Below are 20,976 nucleotides of genomic sequence, written 5' to 3' on the forward strand. Positions count from 1 at the left end.
TCTGAGGTCACGTGAAAACAGACATAAGGCAGTCCACAGTGTTTGAGGATATGACTTGTAATCCACCTTTCAATGGATCAGTCATCATGATAAGGGAAACCTACACTAAATCCATCAGATGTGAACTGCCACTGTAGCCCACACTCCAGGAAAGGCTGAATAAGACTGACCTCATACCAATAAATGGTTCTGGCCCACTGGAAAGTCAGCAAAGACCTTGATGAACATCTCCATCCTGATTATGGAACGTCAAGAGAAGTGAAACTAGTCCTTGCTCTGAAATTCTGGAATTACTGCAGGTATCCTAAGTTTGTGAATTAAGACAATTCAGTATTCTCAAGACTAGTATTACGCACAATCCTCTCTAAGATAATGGGAAGTAGCTGCCTTATGACCCCTTCTGCTAGGATCAGAGGAAATAAGTTCTACAGTTGCAGGGAAGGACCTCTTGTCAGAGCAGCATCTCAAATAGAGATGTAAGTATGGAGACAGTACAAGACCCGACATGCGAGCAAGAGAGTCCAATACCTAATCTACACGTAAAAAAGCAACACCTCAGTCATAGGAGGAGCAGAAATTGCAAGGAGGAGATTGAAGTAGGACATGCCCAAGTCTTACACAGGTTCAGAGAACCAGAATGCATTGGGAACTGAGTGTGCGCAGGCCATAGAAGCAAAACAGAAAAGTTAACATTTTCTCTAAAGAAAATCTGTTGCAGGGCCTGGAACTTCAGACAGATTCAAATACAAGGTCCTACAGTTTAAGAGATTCTTATGCTTCTATTTCTCAAAGAGGAGACATTAGTTACTATAATTACCATTTTTTGCATAGGAGTAGGTTAGTTACAAATGTTAATAAGCCCCAAACTTTTCTCAAAAGTAATAATTTCTAATGTATAATAAAATAAAATTGAAGTATATCACTTCATGTCTGATTTGCCATCTTTTGTCCTCTCACCTACTTCACTACAAAAGAATGTTAATGAAAAAAATTGTTGTCTTTTACAGACTTGAACTTAGATTGTATGTCTACTTGTTTAGATATATTATCAGACACAGATGTATACCCAGCTTAGCTACCACTGTACCTATTTTTTGCATGTGTAAAGCCGTAATATTACATGGTGAAAGTCAACCATGTTCACTGGCTTTCAATTGCATGTAAAAGGGAACTATGGGACTGCCAACCCATAGTTCAACTGCACTTTGAGAGCTATCCCTAACCCCTTCAAACACACATCTCCAAAACCAAGACCACCACTATTAGCAAAAAAGCCTGACGACTAGCTTAGAAAAGCCAGTCAGCTTCTTAGTATCCAAAATCCTGAACTCCTCTTTGGAAACTACATATTTCAAATTGTTAAAGATTTTAGTTTCTTACATCATAGGAATAAAAACCTGAATGACCAAGGTGCATATTTTTCAGTGCCAATCAGGAAGGCAGAAATTAATGTTAGGGTCACATACTGCAGCAAAGAGCTATCAAGCCTCTTGCAAAACACATGTGGCAGATTTATTTACGTTTTGGGCAAATGCAATAGGAAAACCAGAAGCTATGTGGGACAGAGAAATTAAGCCAGAGGATGAATTTCACTACATGCTTCACACTAGTATTCAGTGTGGACTCTTCTACACTGTGAAGTGATGCCAAAGGTATTTCAAAGAAATAGTGGCATAACTTTTTGCATGGCTCAACTATGAGCTGGATAAAAGGAACTAATTATGACGGTTTACAGTCTTCACCAAAAAAACGTTAGAAACAAATGCCACCACCCTACAAACCAGATAACATGCACTAACACTGGAAGCTAGAAGGAGGACCAAGTAGCAACATAAATACCTTGAGCCAAAATTCCGAAGAAATCTGCAACACCACTGCAAAGCTCACACTGCATTAAGTGCATCCTACACAAAAGTTGAGGCTTCCTCCACTTTTAAAGCAGACACAACACTAAGTATTCACACCAGGAGTGCACAGTGTCTTACATGTTATACTTGAGCTTACTGAGCAGCCACTTTCCTTTACAGGTAAATCCTAAGTAAGTAATTCATGACCTTTTTATTCTTGTTAAGCTCTCTCCTTTTCTACTGCTTTCTTTTTTTCCTCCTCCACAAAATTCAGGAATAAATTCAAATATCCCTCTTGCTACTACCACTACGGTGTATTGGTCACAACTTGTTTGTATATTTATCTTCCTCTCCCTTTTGGTTTGATGGCTCAAATTTGTATGTGAAGTCATTTTATTTCCTGCATTTCCAGCAGTGTTTTCCTTTACTCATGCTTCTCTTTCCACTCTATGTCTTTCCTTCATCTATTGTCAGCAGATTCCTGGTGCTTCTAGTGACACCTTTATATAAATAATTCTCCTTACCAACACTGCCAACTGACTGCCTGTTGCCACAGAATCTGCTGGAAGCAGTAACCTGCAGCAGCTTCCAGATCAGAAGAAATAGCAAAAATACTACTAGGAAAGAAAGAGGGAAGAAATTAAAAAAAAACAAAACTCAAAGTCATTTGCCATGAGAAATTAGCAAATACCTGGCCAGATCAACACCAGGGTTTGACGCAGCTCTGAAGGAAGGAGCGAAGGGTGGATTCTGGGTTCTAAATCCCCCAGATCATTTGCAATTGTAAGGCAGACAACAGCTTGGGGAAAACCGATGGCTATGCATAAACAATAGTTGGGAGGTTGCTTGGTTAGGGTTTTTTGTTTAAACTCAAGTCACAGTAATATTATAAGCCACACACAAAATATCTTTATTCTGTATGGAGGGAATAAAATGTTACAATACAACCTATTTGTTAAACCCAAGGCACAACATGGCAAATATTACTGTATGTGTACATTTCTCTTTACAAACTTATTTACCAGCAAATGCCTGAAATGGTGAATATTGCCTATTCTCCCATGTCTCAAATAGCAGAAGATACAAATCAAAGTTGCTAAAGAATGCCTGTATGGATAACTGCATTTCATCTAGAAGACACTAATTACCTGCAAAATGTTAACTATGGCGGCAATCTGAATTAGAAGGAACATCCAAATAACTGGGTGGATCTAACATGGAGACTTCCACTCAACCCCACCCCCGAACCAAATGTGGCTTTGGGGGAAATAATGAGCATTTGAAGAATGTACTGCTATTTTTTAATTTACTGTTGGTAAAACTATACCAACATTAGTCCCAAACGAGTCTGAAACATGCTCTCCTTACAGAAATACTAACCAATTTGGAGCTCTGTCAGAGTAAAGTGGACTTTGACAGTGGTTCAAGTAGAATCCAAGGAAGACAAATGGCTGCACAATGTTAATTCTGTAGATTGAGGGCAAGTTTGTATGGACACTTAAAGCAGAGAGAAAAAAAGAAACAATGCAAATGCTTTCGTTAACATTAAACATTTCTGCTATGCCTTAAAGGGAAAAAAATGCCCATACTAGTGGAAAGTCCAATGCAGAAGGAATACTCTTATCCAGCTCACTATCATAACTATCAGTTTATGCCTGGCTAGCACAAGCTGATCTCATCCTTGGATAGAAGGGATTTTCAAACAACATATGTTTATGACACAGTGGTCCATCAAGTAGAAAAAGTAATTTGCCCATCCTGGGCTATTTGGAGTGTGAATCCTGTGTCTACATAAACTACTCAGTAACTTTGTGACTGACAGGGGAAAAAAGCTCCGTTCTACCATAGAGTGTATGCAAAAATAAAATGTATTTATTTTTAGTATTTGGCTCTAGATGGAAGTGTGAAGTTAAAAATATCTTCAGGGACAAGGTTGAAAAAAGTTTAAGGTGCAAGATAATCTTAGAACAGGAAACTTGGGTCTCTACTGAGAACCACCCTTGCCGTGGGCAGTACGAGCCAGCCATCACCCAACTCTCTGCTCACCCCTACAGCAGTACATGACAACACAGGGCATATGTCTGATCGACACAAAGCTTTCAAAGAAAATCTAGCATCAGGCAGACACACACTTATAGACATGAAAACCAACAGCTTAGCGGGGCTTCAAAATGGCACATATGTGAAACATCACCTTCCAGTTACACCGTATGTACAGTACATCTTTAAATACTGACATAACAATTGAGCAGTCAAGGCTTTGAGAGACATTTCAGATTGGTGGTATAGCACTTGCTCTCTTAGCTTCTTTCACCACTCTGGCCATGTAGTTCCCCCTAGTGCCAGCCAGGAGCTGAGGGTGAATTTGCCTTCATTTGGTGGCCCTCCCACCATGCTGGAAGCTCTGGCTCCTTTTGTTTTTAAAGGTCGGACAAGGAAAGGGCATGCATCAACAAACCTCTGCCAGGAAACATTATGGTGACAATATTTATCATTCAGGAGAAAAACAAGACTTTCCTTTCTTGAAAACAAATACCACAGAAAGTATCTTGCTATCCATCATGTGTTCTTGCTTAAAGCAAACTACTGATAGAAGCCAACCTTGGACAATTTGACATATCTCGACCCACAATGCAACATCTCTCCCCTGTGGAAAAAAATGCAAGCAACTCCTATACTGCAAAGAAGTCACCATCACCTTGTTGACTACCTAACTCCATAGTGATTGATCTGTTACAAGTAGTATCCGTGTGTTATAAACATCAGCAGAAACTTGAGAAACCGGATTTTCTTGTATTTCCATCTCCCCTAGGCTCTGTATGGTATGTACCATAGCTCAGTGAAGACCTGCAATAACATTTTAGAGAGGATACTGAGACCTTAAGAATTGTTTTTGTTTCAATTTGGCACAAAACACAAAACATTCCGAAATCCTGCACAAGCAGGAAGTTCTCCCCCTAATTCTGGGACAGTCCAATTTATGAGAATAGTCTACAACCAAAGCAGAGTTCAAAGTTTCCTGGAGCTGTGAGAGCTACCACAGCTACACAATGGCAATTCAACCACGGGCTTTCCCTGCCCACATGACCCCATGATGCACAATGATTACTCAAGTCCCCCAAGTACATTCTCCATTGCTGACATCTACCCCTACCATTAATATAGTGAGGCTGTTCGGGAATTTTTTTTTTCATATTTTTTTTTTTTAAGACAAAATCCTCTGAGTCGTCAGAACAATGACAGAAGGGGAAGAAAAGCCAATTAGAGGAGAGAAAGCAAAGGAAAGAAAGAATGTAGCATTCACACACTATTCTCTGACACTGTCCAGGCTTGTTACAGAGGTAGCTCTTGAGAAAACTTCATAGACAGGTGAGTGGAAGAAAGAAACTGCTTTTGACAAATAATCTAGATGCACATACCATGCACTTCTTTTTTCTTTCCAAACAGAACTGTTTAACTATTGTTTGCAACTGAGCACAAAACCTCAAGCCATCAAACAAAGTTTCCAAAACGGCAGTACAGTATAATTCTCAATGAAAATCATCAAGTGCAAAAAAATCCAATATTCCTTTAAACACCTGAAGTTCCGGAACCCTTTGGATAAAATCAACACTTCCTTCTTTTGCTCTCTGAAGTGACTTTATCAATGTTCTGCTAACCCTATGTTCTTTAGTTAGCTATGCTTGCTTTCCAGTTTTATGCCATCTACGGCATGTTTTCCAAACATACACCTCTTTTCATCAAATACAACTTATTATTAATCTTACCCGCTATTAGTGGACAGTACAAGAGGACAAGGAAAGAGTAACTTCAGTCCTCTACTAAGAGCCAAGAGTTACGTAGAATACCTATAAATCTAGAATTCTTTCAAAACATATGAGAAAATATTGTTCTAGCTATTAAGTACTCTCATCAGCAGTTAATTATTTGCGTGTGTGTGTAGAAATATAAGCCCATCGTATGGCTATCTATATATTCTCACATGTTACATACGCCCACGCATATATTTTACACACTTGCTTCATCAACAGAACAGACTACTCAGAACACCATTATGGAAAATATTTGTAACAAATCTTTTCTCCAGACCTGCTTCTTCCCATCATCTTGGCACTGAAGGCTGGAAAAATTCATCTTGATATGTTAAAGTTTGTATGAACAGCAAACCAGAGAATTCAAGTTCAACTTCTGATTCAAAAAAGAAGTTATGTTCAGCTATTTGTGTATGAAATGTGAACCTGTATTATAAAGATAGGACTAACACTGTAATGTCAACTTTTGCTAAACTGAAGCTGTGCTCAAAAACTGAACATCGACAGAGTCTACTGAAAGTGGCAGACTGCACTATCATTGGAAAACAGGTATTTAATTTGTTAAGAAGAGATTAACAATGATAATATTTTTAGACAGCAAAATTTGAGCACACACTCAATACAATACTCACTGTATTTATCCAATCCTAAAATTTGCTCCTAAAACTTAATAGCCCTGCATCTAAGTTAGCTTAGAAATAAAACTAGGGCAATACTTCATACAGAATATAACTTACGTATTCATAACCCAAGTAAAAACATTAAAAATTTTATAACAGGTTACAGTAAAACAACACTAGGTTTCTATAGAAAAAGAACATTTATTTCCTATAAACATTCAAGTAGCCTCTAACTCCATCACAACATATAAACTCATACCTTTTGTAGATAAAGACAACAAACACAATTATATCTAATTTCTGAATATCACTTGCCACCAAACTGAAAAGGGAAATGTGTTTCAGGTGCATGATCATACTAGTGCAAAAATCTTTACTTAATATTCAAGTTACTTACAGATTTGTTGTCCAGGCTGCAAGATCTCCACTGTCCACAATAAGATGATTTCCATCCAGGAGCCCAGGGGGGCTACTAGAGAAGGCAGGTGTTGGAGACTGGGAAGAAAGAGAATCCATGCTCCCAGTTGGGGTGTCTTCTCTGGGAGAGCCGTGACTGTCAGCTAGAAAAGAGAGCACAAGTCAGAAGGATACTAGAAGAATCCTTTTAAAAGTCAAAGCAGCTGCCTGGGTAACCATATCCTGAAATATATATGAGAATAAATCTTAACTGTGCTAACTTCACAGGATATTTTGGAGGACAAGCAATCCCCCAGCGTTTCCCCAAAGGGTACCACTGCATAATTTCCCCATGGTTATCACTAGGCTATCTTCACAACACATCCCTGGCCCCCTCTTCAAGCATGTGTTTTATGTGGATGAAATGCCAGGTTTTGGCGGGAGTGGAGGGTATTTTTAAACAAATCACTTTAGATAATGAAATCGTTTAGGCAATACACTTCTGCGCATCTCTTTAAAAACAGTCTCTAACAATAATTTAATACATATTTGAGTAAATGCTTGCTTTCAAGTTGTATAAGCACAATCCTATTAAACATGAAACAATGAAATTTAGAAAGGTCAGAATAAAAGCAAGATCTCTAACGAGCACACTAATGCCAAGAACATTACTTTTATTACTCCTTTCTGAGGTGTTACTTCTAAGTGAACTCACTATATTCTGTTTTACTATTTGTTTTCATACGCTATTCTTAGAATATCTCTCAGGAGGCAACACATTCAGATATGATTGCTTAAGAAAACACTAAAGGAACACCATTCCTATCTCACGGACAGAAAGAAAAAGTTACCCATGTGTCACTGCACTCACTGCAAACTATGCTGACATGTCTAGACAAACGGCACATTCTTCACCGAAAGGTTAACCTTTCCTTTTTAAATTCTTATTTAAACAACAGTTGTATATTTTCTAAATTCTAAAGGAGATATTATGAAACGAGGATGGCTGTAACCATTAAAGTATCCAGCACAGAGCTAAGCCTACAGTCTGAGATGTGGCCTGCGGCAGTTTTCAGAATATTATTATTTAACATTAATAAGGGTCATTTCCAGCCACACTTTACAAGGATTCCTGCATCTTTTCCTTTCCTCTTCTGTCCACCCCATTCCCAGTAGCACTCATGAACATGGTCCTCAGCCCTGCTAAGTAACAACATCACAGAAGTCCCTCTAGAGTAGATTAGATACCATTGACCCCATAGTTCTTGTAAAAGAGTTTTTTCAGGCCAAAAAGCTTTGAGAAAAAAAAATGAACAACCATCATAATAATATGAGCAAAAGCTGTTAAAATATTGCGCTTGACAAATTGTATTTCCTACACACAGTACTCTACAAGATGAGGTCCTGTACAATATTACTTTCTAATTCTAAATTAATTAGCATCTGCACAGCGAACAACTCAGCTTAATTCTACTCCACCAAGCTAAGCAGTTACTGTTGCAGTGATTTCTTTAATTTATTATTTTTTTCTTAATTAAATGAAAATGGAATAACAATGAAACATGGACAATGAAAAGCCACATTCACTGGATAAAATCCTTCTCACAACTTTATTACTGCCTCAATCAGTTCAATTCTCTCTACTTTAAAAGCAGAAAGCTAACAAAGCACTCACCTGCTTCCCCAGCCACCTCATCCTCACCCCCTCCCAGCAACTCTCAGAGAATAATGTCCCTAGGGAGTAAAATGACATACAACTAAAACCATCAAAACGGTAAAAGTGATAATCTGGAAATTTCTTTCTAGCAGCTGCTAATTTAAGGATCTAAAATAGCCCATAGTACCAAAGTATGATAAGCAATGAAGAGAAGAACATCTCACTGCACTCAGGCCATGGTGCTGCAAGCTCATGTTCACATGACATGACATGAAAACCATAGGAGTGTCTGGTAAAAACTAATTAATTACATCTCATGTGCAGACATATGTGTCACAATAATAAACATCTGAGAGATTAAAAAGTAATACTACTACTTGACTATAAAGAAACTGAATTTCTTAAAACTAAACAGACGTAAGCCCTTTTAATTCATTACAATTTCTTCTCCAAAGCAGTAGTAATGTAATTGAGATTATCAAAATATATACACTGTATCAGGCCACATTTACCACATCCCTTCACTTAACATTACCAAAATAGCAGCAGAAGGGAATGTTAATCTGCTCTTTAATATTATGATAGTATTATTAATATGACCAATTCAACACACCTCTCTACAGAAAGCAGAGGGGTTTTCTGGAATCATTTCTCAGTGTACACAGAAGAAGTAAAGTAACACTAAATACTTCAGTCACACACAGTAGAGTCTACGTTGGAGATTGCAGTACACAGGCAGCTGCATTCGATATTATCATAAATGAAACAGTGTTAAATCTTTCCTCAGTTATTATTTCTTCCTTCCCTCCCTTCCTGACGCAGTGTTTTCTCACGGTCAACACCACACTGCACTCTTGAGAATGAGATTGGGTCTGAACACTAAAAAAATCAGGCACTGAAGCAGGAAAATGCCGGCTAAATTCTATGGGATTAAGTGAACACCCTTTAATAACACATTCACAGATACTTTACATTTCTGATGTTTTCAATTACCTGTTTTTGTGAAGTAAACCAAGACCAATACATGCTCAAAACCTAAGTCTTTGAAATTTAGTGTCATTGCTCTAGTTTCAACAATACAGAGATTTCCCCCTGTACACCAGGGACAAAAATTTTGCTAACTTCAGAAATCACAGTAGCCTCAGTAGACTCCAGAGGTCATAGAACTGTATCTAGTTATCTCTCTCTATTAAGCTGCTTTGGACTAATGTCCATCTTTTGTTGGGCCAAACTGTATCTTCCAAAGAGTCTTTGTCCGAAGACATCAGCAGATGATAAAGGTAATGGAGAATCAATTGGTTGCTAATTAACATACTGAGTTATGCACTACCTTCACTTTGCTAGGCTTTATTTTCCAGGCATGACCCATGTAATATGCACTGCTAATAACTACACTATCGCTCATATCCAGTTTTGGTGTTGTTTGTTGGTATTTAAATGATCTTCTTTTTAAGTGTAACACTATATGTCTTACGCTAAGGGATTCTGCAGTTTTGGAATCATACACCTGATTTATAAACTTGTTACACTTTCACAAAGTTCTTTCTGAAAAGCATACGTGAGATTTGAATTTGTTACTTTTTTTTGGTGCGGTCCCATGAGAGCCGCATTGAGCATTAATTCCACCACTTATTCCTATGCATCAATACGTTGTTTGCACATCCAAGACGGGCACTTTTTGCCACAGCTTTTAATTAGTTTATCATGAGCTGATTGCCCACTGTGACCAGCAGAGGATATTGTCCTTCCATTCTGTAACAACAGGCTACATTTTTCCTTAAAATCTGTAAATTTATTTCTCAGTACAACCCAGCTTATTTTGTTTGAATGGGTACAGCTGAGCACACAACCACAACTCCTACATAAGTGCCATTGCCATTATTTGTAATTCCTCCTAACCTTGTCCTGTATGTAAATATACCATTAAGGATTTGTATTTACCTTTCTAAATACTGCTACTACATTAGCATTCCTCCAGTTTCTTCAAACTTCTTCAGCACACTATAAGATGTTTTAAAAATTAACATTGCCAAGCCATTCAACCTCACAACCAACGAACTTTTTTTAGGACCAGGCAGCAGACTTGACTACATTCAAAATATTCTACTTACAACAGGCCTATCTGTGAAGAATTCTGCTCAGTCCTGGCGATTATAAATCCCACATCGATTTTTATAGCCAAGTTCTTTTTAACAGTTCTTCAAAACTTGTGGCATATATTGACTGCTAGCTATTTCCTCTTTTTAACTTCCTACCCTTTTCCTGTATTTTGCTTTGTGGAGATGGTAAAGTTCCTAAATTGCTGGAGATTAAAAAGCCTTTAAAGTTTTGACAAAGTATGTTTGTTAAAAAGTGTGTTAAGGACATTGCTGGAATTGAATTAGCTTCATAGTTTTCATTTTATAGCAGAATTCAGGGGCTCCCTAACACTGATAGTCTAATATCATTACTCTTTCTGTCCCCTTACTCCACTTTACCTCCAATATTGTTCTCTAATTGTCACGTTTCCTACTTCTATGAAAAGGCTCACTGCCACACTGGACTGACAGGTCCTTTTGAGGACAAGCTCCAGAAACTTCCCAGTGTTCTTTTCTACCACTTGAATTTTAATGAGCTCTTACACTATAAAATAGGAGATAATGATTTCCTTTAAAGCTGATTTATATAATTCTTTGAGCATACAGTTCGGTGTTCTTGGTGCCTTCATTTTCTCTACCTAAAAATGTCAATCCCCCTTCCTTTTTTCTTCCATTACACTCTTATCTTTGGGTGCCAAAGAACGCCAAAACAGATGAAGGACATGAGAGTTCTCAGTAAAAAAGCAGTAAGTCTGTATGACATCTCATGATTTTTTGTCAACACTCCAGCCATCAATTCTTCACCTGTTCATCTTTACATTTGTAAGAAGCCTCTGTGCCTTCAGCTTGGCCATCTTTCTAGAGCTGCCATCAAGCTGCTTCTATGATTCATCTCCTCATCCTATGCAAATAGGTGTAAGATCCAATTTTACACTCAACAGAGTTAAAACTTGTTTCACATTGTCACCACCTTTTGCACACTATTTAAATTTTTTTGACTGATCAGATCCTTTTTAAACTGTTGTCTAAATTATCTTCTTGTTTCGCTGTTCTAATCACAACAGTCATCCAAGCCTTAGAGCTTTCACTGTGCCTCTGCAACAGAGACCCATGCTTTGCTTTTACAGCTGTTCACAGTTAGACCAACTCCACCTAGAAAATAAGACAACTTAGGTTGATCCTAACCATTTACCAGTTTTGTCTGGCTGGCACTACTTACCATTTGGTTTCTAATCCAAAAATCCTTCCTCCTTGCTCTCCAACCCCCGATTCGTGTCACCCTTTCTCATAATGAAAAGTCTCCACAAGGTAAGAAAGCACCTATATAAACTAAGACTTTTCCTATCTAGTTTCTTTGTAACAAATATGCAACCCTTGATTCCTTTTTCTTTTGTCTGGATGAGCCTCAGATAGCAAAGGCTCTCAGACCCTTCATACCAGAAATGTGAACTCAGCTTCTACCTAACTGAGCACAACATGTCTCTCCAGTTGCCTTTTTTTTTGTCCTTTTTCCATCTGGCCAGTGTAAGAACATCTTTTTTGCACCCAAAGTAGAAAAAAACTGAAATACTTTGGCAGCATTAATAATCAGATCCTTACTTTACTCCAAGAATTCTAAATAAGAAAAAACATTTGTAATAAAAAATAAGAAAACCAGAGAGCTAACACTTTCACTTACTCGCTTGAGTGACAGTTTTCTTCCAACTTCAGCTTAAGTAAACTAAAGAATTACATACTTACTATTAAAAGAAAGATTAATCTTTATCATCATAACTAACGTCTATAGTTTAAGAGTAGCCAGAGGATGAAAACAGTTTATGAGAGTGAATGTTTCTGGAGTAATAAGGAACATATAACTGCTTCTATTGAGATATACAGGATGGACAGAACAGAACTGTTATGTATGTATTAAGTGCTCATCAGATATCACGGCAAAATAAGAAGACAAGACACACCTTATTCCACTTTGATACAGTCACACAGGACTAGACGTGGACAGGGATGATGGGAAGAATTATTGAGGAGAACAAATTAACTATGCTGCAAAAGCTCTATTGCCACCTTCAAGTCTGAATTTTTCTGCATCACGAGATGGGAAAGCAGCAGCTGCACTGCTGTGCAGCCACCCATCCTCCCCCATCAGCACCACAGCTGCCTCCAGCTTGGAGATAACAAACACACAGTCACCATAAATAGCTAACTTCCCACAATAATACAGAAGTTTAACCAAGTAGAAAGTAGCTTTGCTCTTATATTAGTTTGTGGGTATGTACTATGTTTTCACTTTAGTAGGAATCGCACAGATCAGAGATAGAAAAGAAATGAGTATCACAAATACCCTGTGCCAAGCGAGGACTTAGTTCTATGTGCTACAGCTTCAGCATCCTGATTCAGCCACTCCGGAAAGGCCAGAAGTCAATCCAGTGGAAAAAGTTTTATGTGATAGTCAGAGTGACCGGAGGACTCTGCAGCCAAGAACACCTTTTCTAGATGCAGGACTGCACCCTTGGTTCACTATTTACAGTACAAATCATCCTGGTAATCACATCAGGCACCAGGTGAACTCAGGCATTCTTCTAATTCTTCAAATTTTTAAAGTTTTCTCAATTAATGAAGCCCAGTCATCAGTTTCTGAGTAAATTAAGAAGCTGTGTACTTTTGTTTATCACACTGAAACTGGTCAACAGAATTATTTATTACTCACCTCCAGACTACACAAATGGTGCTATTTAAACACCTAAGTTCACGAACCAAGGTGAAATCACATAAAAGTGAGCTAATAATTATCTATTATTTGGTTAAAATAATCATAGAGAATGCTAAAACTAAATACTGTTTCTGAATAAACAGTACTTTAGAGGTCAGATTCCTGTAAGCACTCAGAAAAATAGCTTTATTTTACCACATTTCATTATCAAAAAGCATCCATTACCCTCATAGCGTAGCAAATCCTATACATTGCTGTATTGCCATAGCATGTAGTCAGTTCTTACATAAATTTAGACATGATGGACTCATACATCCTAAAACCAACAGAGCTTTCATGGACTGAACGGACGGCAGACAGCCCACATACCCATCAGTTTCATGCTGTCTTTCAAAACAGAGTAAGTATTAGATCTCTATGCCAGCTTTCTTTTTTTCTCTCAGACAAAATAATTAACACAACTATTAAAGCTGACTACAGATAAAGGCAAACTTTGATATATTTTTCAAATGTGCGCATGTAGAAGCATGCACAGAGTAGCTCTCCTGTAGAAAGATTGTTTTTCCCAACTCCATAATAATTCAGATATATGTCAGAAAAAAAGGAGGAAGCCGCACTAGACAGAATTTGCCTCAAGACTGGCTGATGTAACTCAAGAACTGTAGCCAGAAAAGTGGGTGTCTGAGTTGGGGCTAGGAAAGGGAAAGAAACGTGCTCATCTGAAGTTACTTAGGGGCAAGTGAATTCCTCTGCCCTCCTCCTTTTTGGTACTTTTTTGTTCATTTCTAAATGCAAAGTTCAATTTTAAACAAGCACCTTTCTAGACATACACTTAGCCTGAAATAGCAAGCAATTACTTCAATAAATAACATCCTCACTGCAGTCTTCTCTCAAAATTCAGGAGAATTATTGCTTGGATTACTTCTTCACATCAATAAAATTCCAAAGACAAAAAGAATTGTTGGTAAGCCTTCCACTGAGCACGCTAAAACTAAGATGGGTAAAGAATTAATTTTTTTCCTCAGGCTGCAGAATAACAGTAGAAGATACAGTCACAAATACAAGGTTGGGGTGTTAATTTATATCACATAATTAAATTTTGAAACACAACAGAAATGAGATACGAACATACAAAGGGCTTCCTTTTGATTTGTGTATGCTATGATAATGAGAGCAGTATCTAAAGGCAAAGATTACTCATTTTTTTAACAGAGTTTGCTTGGCAGGAAACCACCATGACCTTCAACCTCACCAGGCTGGTCCAATGCCACACAGTAATTTCATGGCTGAAAAACGCAGTAATGAATTGAAGATACTTCCTGAAAACTCTGGCAAACAGTAAGATAAATGGATTCTCCCACAACTTTCATAGCTTTTTTAGTAACACTGAGTGTTTTGGGTTTCCCTAAGTCCAGGTAACATTTACCTACAGTCCAGAGCTGTACTGAAACCTGCAAACAGAATAGTTCTAGTCTGATCAACGAGAATGAGAATTGTGGAAAAATGATGCATATTTAAAAGGGGTAGAATGATATAATCATGAGTAGAAGTTCCCCAATGCAGCAGCCCTTTTAAATGGCAGCAGTAACTCCAAAGTCCGTGAAAATATTCTTCCACGTTTCTCTTTCTTTTCAGTTGTCTTGGCAATTAAGCCATTGATTAGCTAGAAAACATCTCAGTATGGATTCTTCCACCTTCTAAAAGGTAAAGTGTTCAAAAACTCTTTTCCTGATCGGTCAAACAGAGATAATATCATGCTCTTGTCTCCTCTTCTCTTGCTATTTAGGTTATTTCACTTGCAATTACTTCCCATGACATATTAAAAGGAGAAGTTTCTTGCAACCCATGGTGGTACTTGAATAATGCACTCACACTGTGTATGCGATGGGTGTCGCGTAAAAAAGCTACTCTATCTTCAATATGCTACTGACACAGCTGTGCCTCATTTTGTTCACCTCTCTCCTTTTGCCATAACGGTGACCTCAGTAGAGGGATGAATGAAATAGGATCTGTTGTGCGTGTGTGCACACGCACGTGGATGTGTTTACTTCGAACATTTCTACAGCCTCTAGATTTCATATACTGAAAGCAGACAAGCACTGGTGATGAAACTAAGATAATTTTCACACCAGCCATTAAGATCTGACACATACCATTTAAAAATAAGTAAAAGTTAGGAGATGTTTACTACATCATGACAGTTAAATTTTATTTCAGGTAACTGCTCAGGAAGTAAGCTGTAGCAAGTAGATTACTTGCAGCTGTAACAATGGTCAGACAACGCATATTGTGTATAGAAAGCATGGACCAAAATTATTCCATACTTCCAAGAAAATAAGTACCTTCTATGGGCCCAAAGCCTTGCAAGCAGATGTTGAATATGTGATAGGAAATGGGGAGCCTATACATACCATTACCTAATAGAAAAGCCTCACCTTCGCTGGCAGTAGCTCAAAGAGGGTTTTACTTTGTATAGCACTCATCCTACTCAGAGACATCAGATGGAAAAAGCTGTGGTAGATCGCACAGAACTGTAGAAACTATTCTTGCAGCAAGGTGAAATGCAAACAATCTTAAATTCTACACAGCAAACAGCAATCACCCTCATCTTCCCCTCACAACTAATACTGGTGCACCTTTTTTTGTAACAGCATAACTGTGTGTTCTGCTCAGCTGTTAACAATAGCTTTGTAAGCAAGTGTTGCAAGCCCTTATGGCTTTTTTATATGCCTATGTAGCTGCTTTTCTTTCCATTTCCCCTACTATGTGCCAGGTCACAGAAACAATTCCAAGCAACAGATTCAGAAATAGAAAGAGTTCAAGGCCAGGTTTCACACCTGCAACCTTGCAGCTCTGGGCTACTCAAGCCCTGAAGACCAGTCTCCTTATTATAAATCCAAGGCTTCCTTTAACATCCAGGTTTTATGTTTAGTAATTCCAAATTTAATTTTATGGTTCTTTACTTATTTGTTTTGGGCAGGAAGGGATGTGAGGAGGAGGGAGAAGGAATACTGCATGGAAGCTATGTAACGATTACATGTATCACATTTTACTTTGATGAAGTTATTTAATTCAATGCCACAATAGTTCGTGCAAATTAATTTATCAACCAATTTAAGACATTGCCTCATTCCAGTTTCCACAAAAAAAAAAAAAAAAAAAAAATCAAAGAGCTACTCCTGTTCAGTACTAACATACCATTCATACTTTGGCTTCCCTAAATACCTCAGAGGGTAATACAAATTAGCACAAAGTTTTAAGCGGTTAAATAGCAGTTCTAATTTTTATTTCTTTTAGAGTTCCATACAAGAATCATCTGTTTTATAAAGCACTAGGAGCATAACATTTAGTTTACAGCAGCAGCAGAAAGCCGTCGCAAACGTTCCATATGCTTCCTGAGTTCCAGGGTAGGGGGACAGGAGATAAACACCCTGAAAACAGAAGAAGCCCTCATTTGATACTAGTGTACTATGCCCATGCATGTGCCCATGAGAAATCTGGACACCTAGAGGGTATTCAAATACAATAAGGCATCAGCACGCGCCACAGCTTAAGTAGTGTATTTTGTTTTCTTTAGAAAACAAGTCATTCTGCAGTTGGACAAACTGCAACGCAAGACTCATCTCTTGATTCCAGGTGTGATTTATGCAACTCATGCTGACTCTGTTCATCTTGGATGGACTGCATTACACTGCCTACCTTACACAGGCCTCTTCTTGCCATGTCGCTCTAGCAGCCCTGCAAAATAGTTTAATAATCTCTAACTCTCTGGCACAGAAACAGGTTAAACAAACAAAAACCTGTTTATTTTGTTACTAGAAAAGTATATAAAAATTAAAATAAAATTGGGAGGGAACAAAACTGTTACATTCGCATTGCCCTCTAGAAATATAAACAGAGCTCTCTTCTGATGTATACTGACTGTCTAAATGGAAAATAAGGACCTGATGACATTTTAGAAGAACAGGATAAACAACTCCCTGTTCTGGCTAACAGACTTTCTCTCTGCACAGAGGGAGAGAAAACGCAAAGTCGTTTGTACATAGCTCAGACTGTAAGCCACAGGAGTTTCTACATTGCTACTTAATTCACTTTAAAATTAATTCTGACAGTAGAAGGAGGAAAAAACCATAAAAATCAAAAGCTATTTCTAAGAAAAAAAAAATCCAAATTCTTCATTTCAGAAGGCAAGAAAACTCTGAAAATGATCCTAATGTAAACCTCAGATAAATCTGCATTTTGCTGAATGAAACAAGAACTTCAGGTTTAGGCCACATATGAAAGTAGCTTGGAGTTCTCCATTAAGTCTAGATCTACTTGAGATACAGAGATAGTGAAAAACTTCAGAATGAAAATTCAGCAACTGGCTCACCACAGAGGAAAGAAGTTGAAAGAAAAACAGACAGAATAATCCATGACTTAAGTTTGTCTTTCAGGAAATGAAGATCCTTACGGTAGTAAATATACTACTTGTTTGCAAATAGGTTTAATCATCTAATTGCTATGTGCAAGGAAAATCTATGCGCTATCAGAACTAAGCACAGCTAATTACTGGAAGGCAAAATAAAGATTTTTATCAAACAGTGTGTGTTCTTCAGCTATTGTATCTATCAATATTTATGGCACTTACAGCCCTTTCTGGGTGGTTGCTGCATACATTTTGTGTGCAGTCAAGAAGCTTCCCGACTGCAAACGTGCTTTTAAAAAGAAAAGCTGGCCTGAACCCTGCATTTCCAATTCAAGCAGTGGATTCTGAAGCCTGCTAACTCCCTGGAGCAGCTGAGAGTTAAAGACTTGTTTCCGCTTTTCTAACAATTTCCTGGTTTGCATAACAATCCTAAAAGAAACACACTCAAGAAGTTTTCCAGCACCGAGAGATTTTGTCTCTAATATACTTCTACTTTCAAGGCATAGAAAATATTTATATATAATTACAATAACTTTAGAGATACATTTGTCTACAAATATATTTACATATAAATATGTATCAGCTACTTGCTTTAAAACAAGATTATGATAATTTTGCCATATCCAGGAAATACAAAACACTAGCTTATGCCTGGTGCTTAACTCATGCCATTGTGAATAAAGAAGGGGGAGGGAAGGGGTTTAATGTTTAATTTCCTGTTAAAAACACACACAGGATAGAATCTTCCAAAGAGCAGTTATAAAACATGCATTTGTTAGCCAAGAAACTAGGTAAATATGGAATGAAGCCCGGACTCACTTTTATTCCTTCCCGCCCTCTCCAAAGAACAAAGTAACTGAAGGCCACGGTGCTTATTTGGAAGCACTGAGCTCTACTCAGTACTAGATAATTCATCACCCTGACTGACTTATGCACCTTGTATCCACTGGGGTAGTTCCTCAGACAATGCAATGAGGCAGCTGGGCTCAAAGTACTGTACGCCGTGTATACTGCACACACGCCAAGTACCAACTACTGACTACCTTATGGACACAGCTATCAGCCTAAACACAAATCCAGTAACTATTCGTATGTAGTTGGGACCTACCAATAGCCAGTTTCTAGCAACGACAGATTGAGAGCACCTTTACCTTCAGTAATGGCTGGAGATACTACAGAGTATGTTTTTTTAGATGTTACAAGAGGAAATGTTATTTTCCATTCCCACTGAAACTCAGTGCCATCCATCCTAGAACTGTGGCTTTACCTGCAGCAATTCAGCCTTCATCACAGTTCTACTGTGCATAATGATGTATTAGGTTATTCTGCAATTCATCACACTAAAACTCCCAGACAAGTACCAAATTTTTGCATGATATATAACAATTACAATCTTTAACAGTCTCAGTTCTTCTCCTTGTTGAGCTGTCTAAATTAGACAAAAATATGGACTTTATTAAGGAGAAACTTGAAGTCTATAGCAGTTTCCAACAGTAACACTGTAGTTTTGGATCTTACAATGAAAACAATTCATCAAATACTCTCTGTCTAGCATGTTAGGGTCAAAGTCAGATCCTCAGAGCACTGCTTGCAGCATGGAATTGGAGAAGTTGTGCTACTTCTTGCAACCTGCTGGGATTCACATTCCAAATTAGATGTAAACAACTCTTGTGAGTGGCTTCAATTTTGTTTTGTTTTTGCAAATGAGGATAAATTTATTATTGCAGATACAGCTCAAGAGCATTTTCAGCATTTGGTAGCACATTATTCAAATTAACACAGCTTAAGCTTTTTAAGTAGATGCACCTTAAACACCTTCTAGTCAAAGCATTTGGTTTCATATTTGATGCAGGAAAAGAAAGGCAGAGATATTACCTATTTCTCTGGTGAATTAAATCTGATGGCAGACATGCTGAATTTCTTGCAGACTCATTGTAAAACTGGCTTTGAGACAATAAACAGTCCTGACATTATTTCTAAAACCTGCACTTAACAGCTGTTGTAGGTATTTGCGCTCTTTCCTTAAGAAATCGATCACTCTTGACCACTGATTTAATGTTGGTTCATCAGCAAATCTCATACTACTGCATGAATTCAAAATCTTCATGTTTATTTCCACTTGCTGATTACTGGACTTTGTGCCCTGATCCCATGATTCTTCATGTGAAAAGACAATTTACTAACAACATTAGGAGGGAGAAAGGGAATAGGGTGGAGAAAATCTGTAACATAAAATGAGCCCTGACTTGCCTTCTCAGTATTGTAGGTACCCCCAAGCAACGAAATTTCAGGAAAATGACTATGTTTCTGGCCAACAGTCAGAATATATAAGATGTTATACACCCTTTGCCTCACTGTATGTTGCTACTGCAGACTCCACACAAAAGCAAGATTTTTCTTTTTCTTTCCTTCTCAACAGAAAGGCAAGTTTACAGGTATCTACTGCCAGTTACATCAAGGTATTAAAGATTCAAGTGAAGCAGGAGGATTCTCTAGCGCAATGGTGACCTGAGCCTTTAATCCAGACGTATTTAACTGTAGAATGCATTAGCTCTTCTCATAAAAGATATGCTTTAATTTTAGTTCTCTCTCCATTTATCTTATGGCTGTGTAATCTTCAGTAGAGGTCAAATACATTTCCCCAAAGAAACAGGAGCTGCTTCTTTTTTAGATGGGGAAAGCATATTTAAGACAGGTTGTCCTACTTTTAAACATATGTCACAGGACAGTACTTTCTATTCTCTCCTTTCCCTGTACTCTCCTTCCTTCTTTACACGTTCCAAAGCAATTAAATAAGCATGCATGTGCATGCACACACGTATACAAATGAAACATAAAATGAAAACACCTACTGAAGATAAGATACACATCCCATCTGCTAAAAAAAATGAAATTATTGCTAACATCTTACCATCATCCAGCTCAAGACATAGATTGTAAACAGCCAGAGGCCTCTTAATACGTTGTCCTTGTCTTCTTGATTGCCTTGGTGGGGCGTTTGGAGGAGATACTGACATAGAGATTGGCTCAGGGAAAGTGGCATCAGGCAGTGTTTTAAAAATCTGCAATCAAGAACACAAAGGGTGTTAATTATTTATCATGAAGAGCAACCTGTGTAATGCAACTGTAAGCCATTATCAAACAACATTTGTTTTGGAATTCATTCAAAGCAGGCAGGAGCCAAAAATCCATTCCTTCAAGTTTGGGAGTATGCCGTGGGTCTTTAATGAATGCCTTTTAAAATAAATAAATAAATATAATATGAAAATAAGCAAGAACACTGTCTACACATTAACCAAGCTGCAAATCAGTTAATCGAAAGACAAAATATTTGCAGCCACGCTTGCCAGATAGGATGCAGGAGAAAGGGGAAATGGAAGATACTAAGTTTATCAACCAGTAACAAAAAGCTTTATAGCTCCAGCTCAAGACCTATAATTTTGACAGAACA

At 37.8% G+C, this 20,976-nt stretch overlaps 1 protein-coding gene across 3 annotated transcripts in view; it reads right to left on the reverse strand.

Annotated features, from left to right (window-relative positions):
• The window catches only part of ARHGAP10 (Rho GTPase activating protein 10), a 149,083-nt gene that overhangs the window by 15,069 nt on the left and 113,038 nt on the right, over positions 1-20,976 (reverse strand). For all 3 annotated transcript variants that reach the window (XM_054064843.1, XM_054064845.1, XM_054064844.1), the window contains exons 19-20: positions 20,437-20,587; positions 6,677-6,839 (exon numbers count right to left, since the gene is read on the reverse strand). In XM_054064843.1, coding sequence (XP_053920818.1) covers positions 6,677-6,839; positions 20,437-20,587 — 314 coding nt within the window. The remainder of the gene's footprint in view (positions 1-6,676; positions 6,840-20,436; positions 20,588-20,976) is intronic.

This window comes from Cuculus canorus, chromosome 4 (assembly GCF_017976375.1).
Source record: "Cuculus canorus isolate bCucCan1 chromosome 4, bCucCan1.pri, whole genome shotgun sequence".
Lineage (NCBI taxonomy): Eukaryota > Metazoa > Chordata > Aves > Cuculiformes > Cuculidae > Cuculus > Cuculus canorus.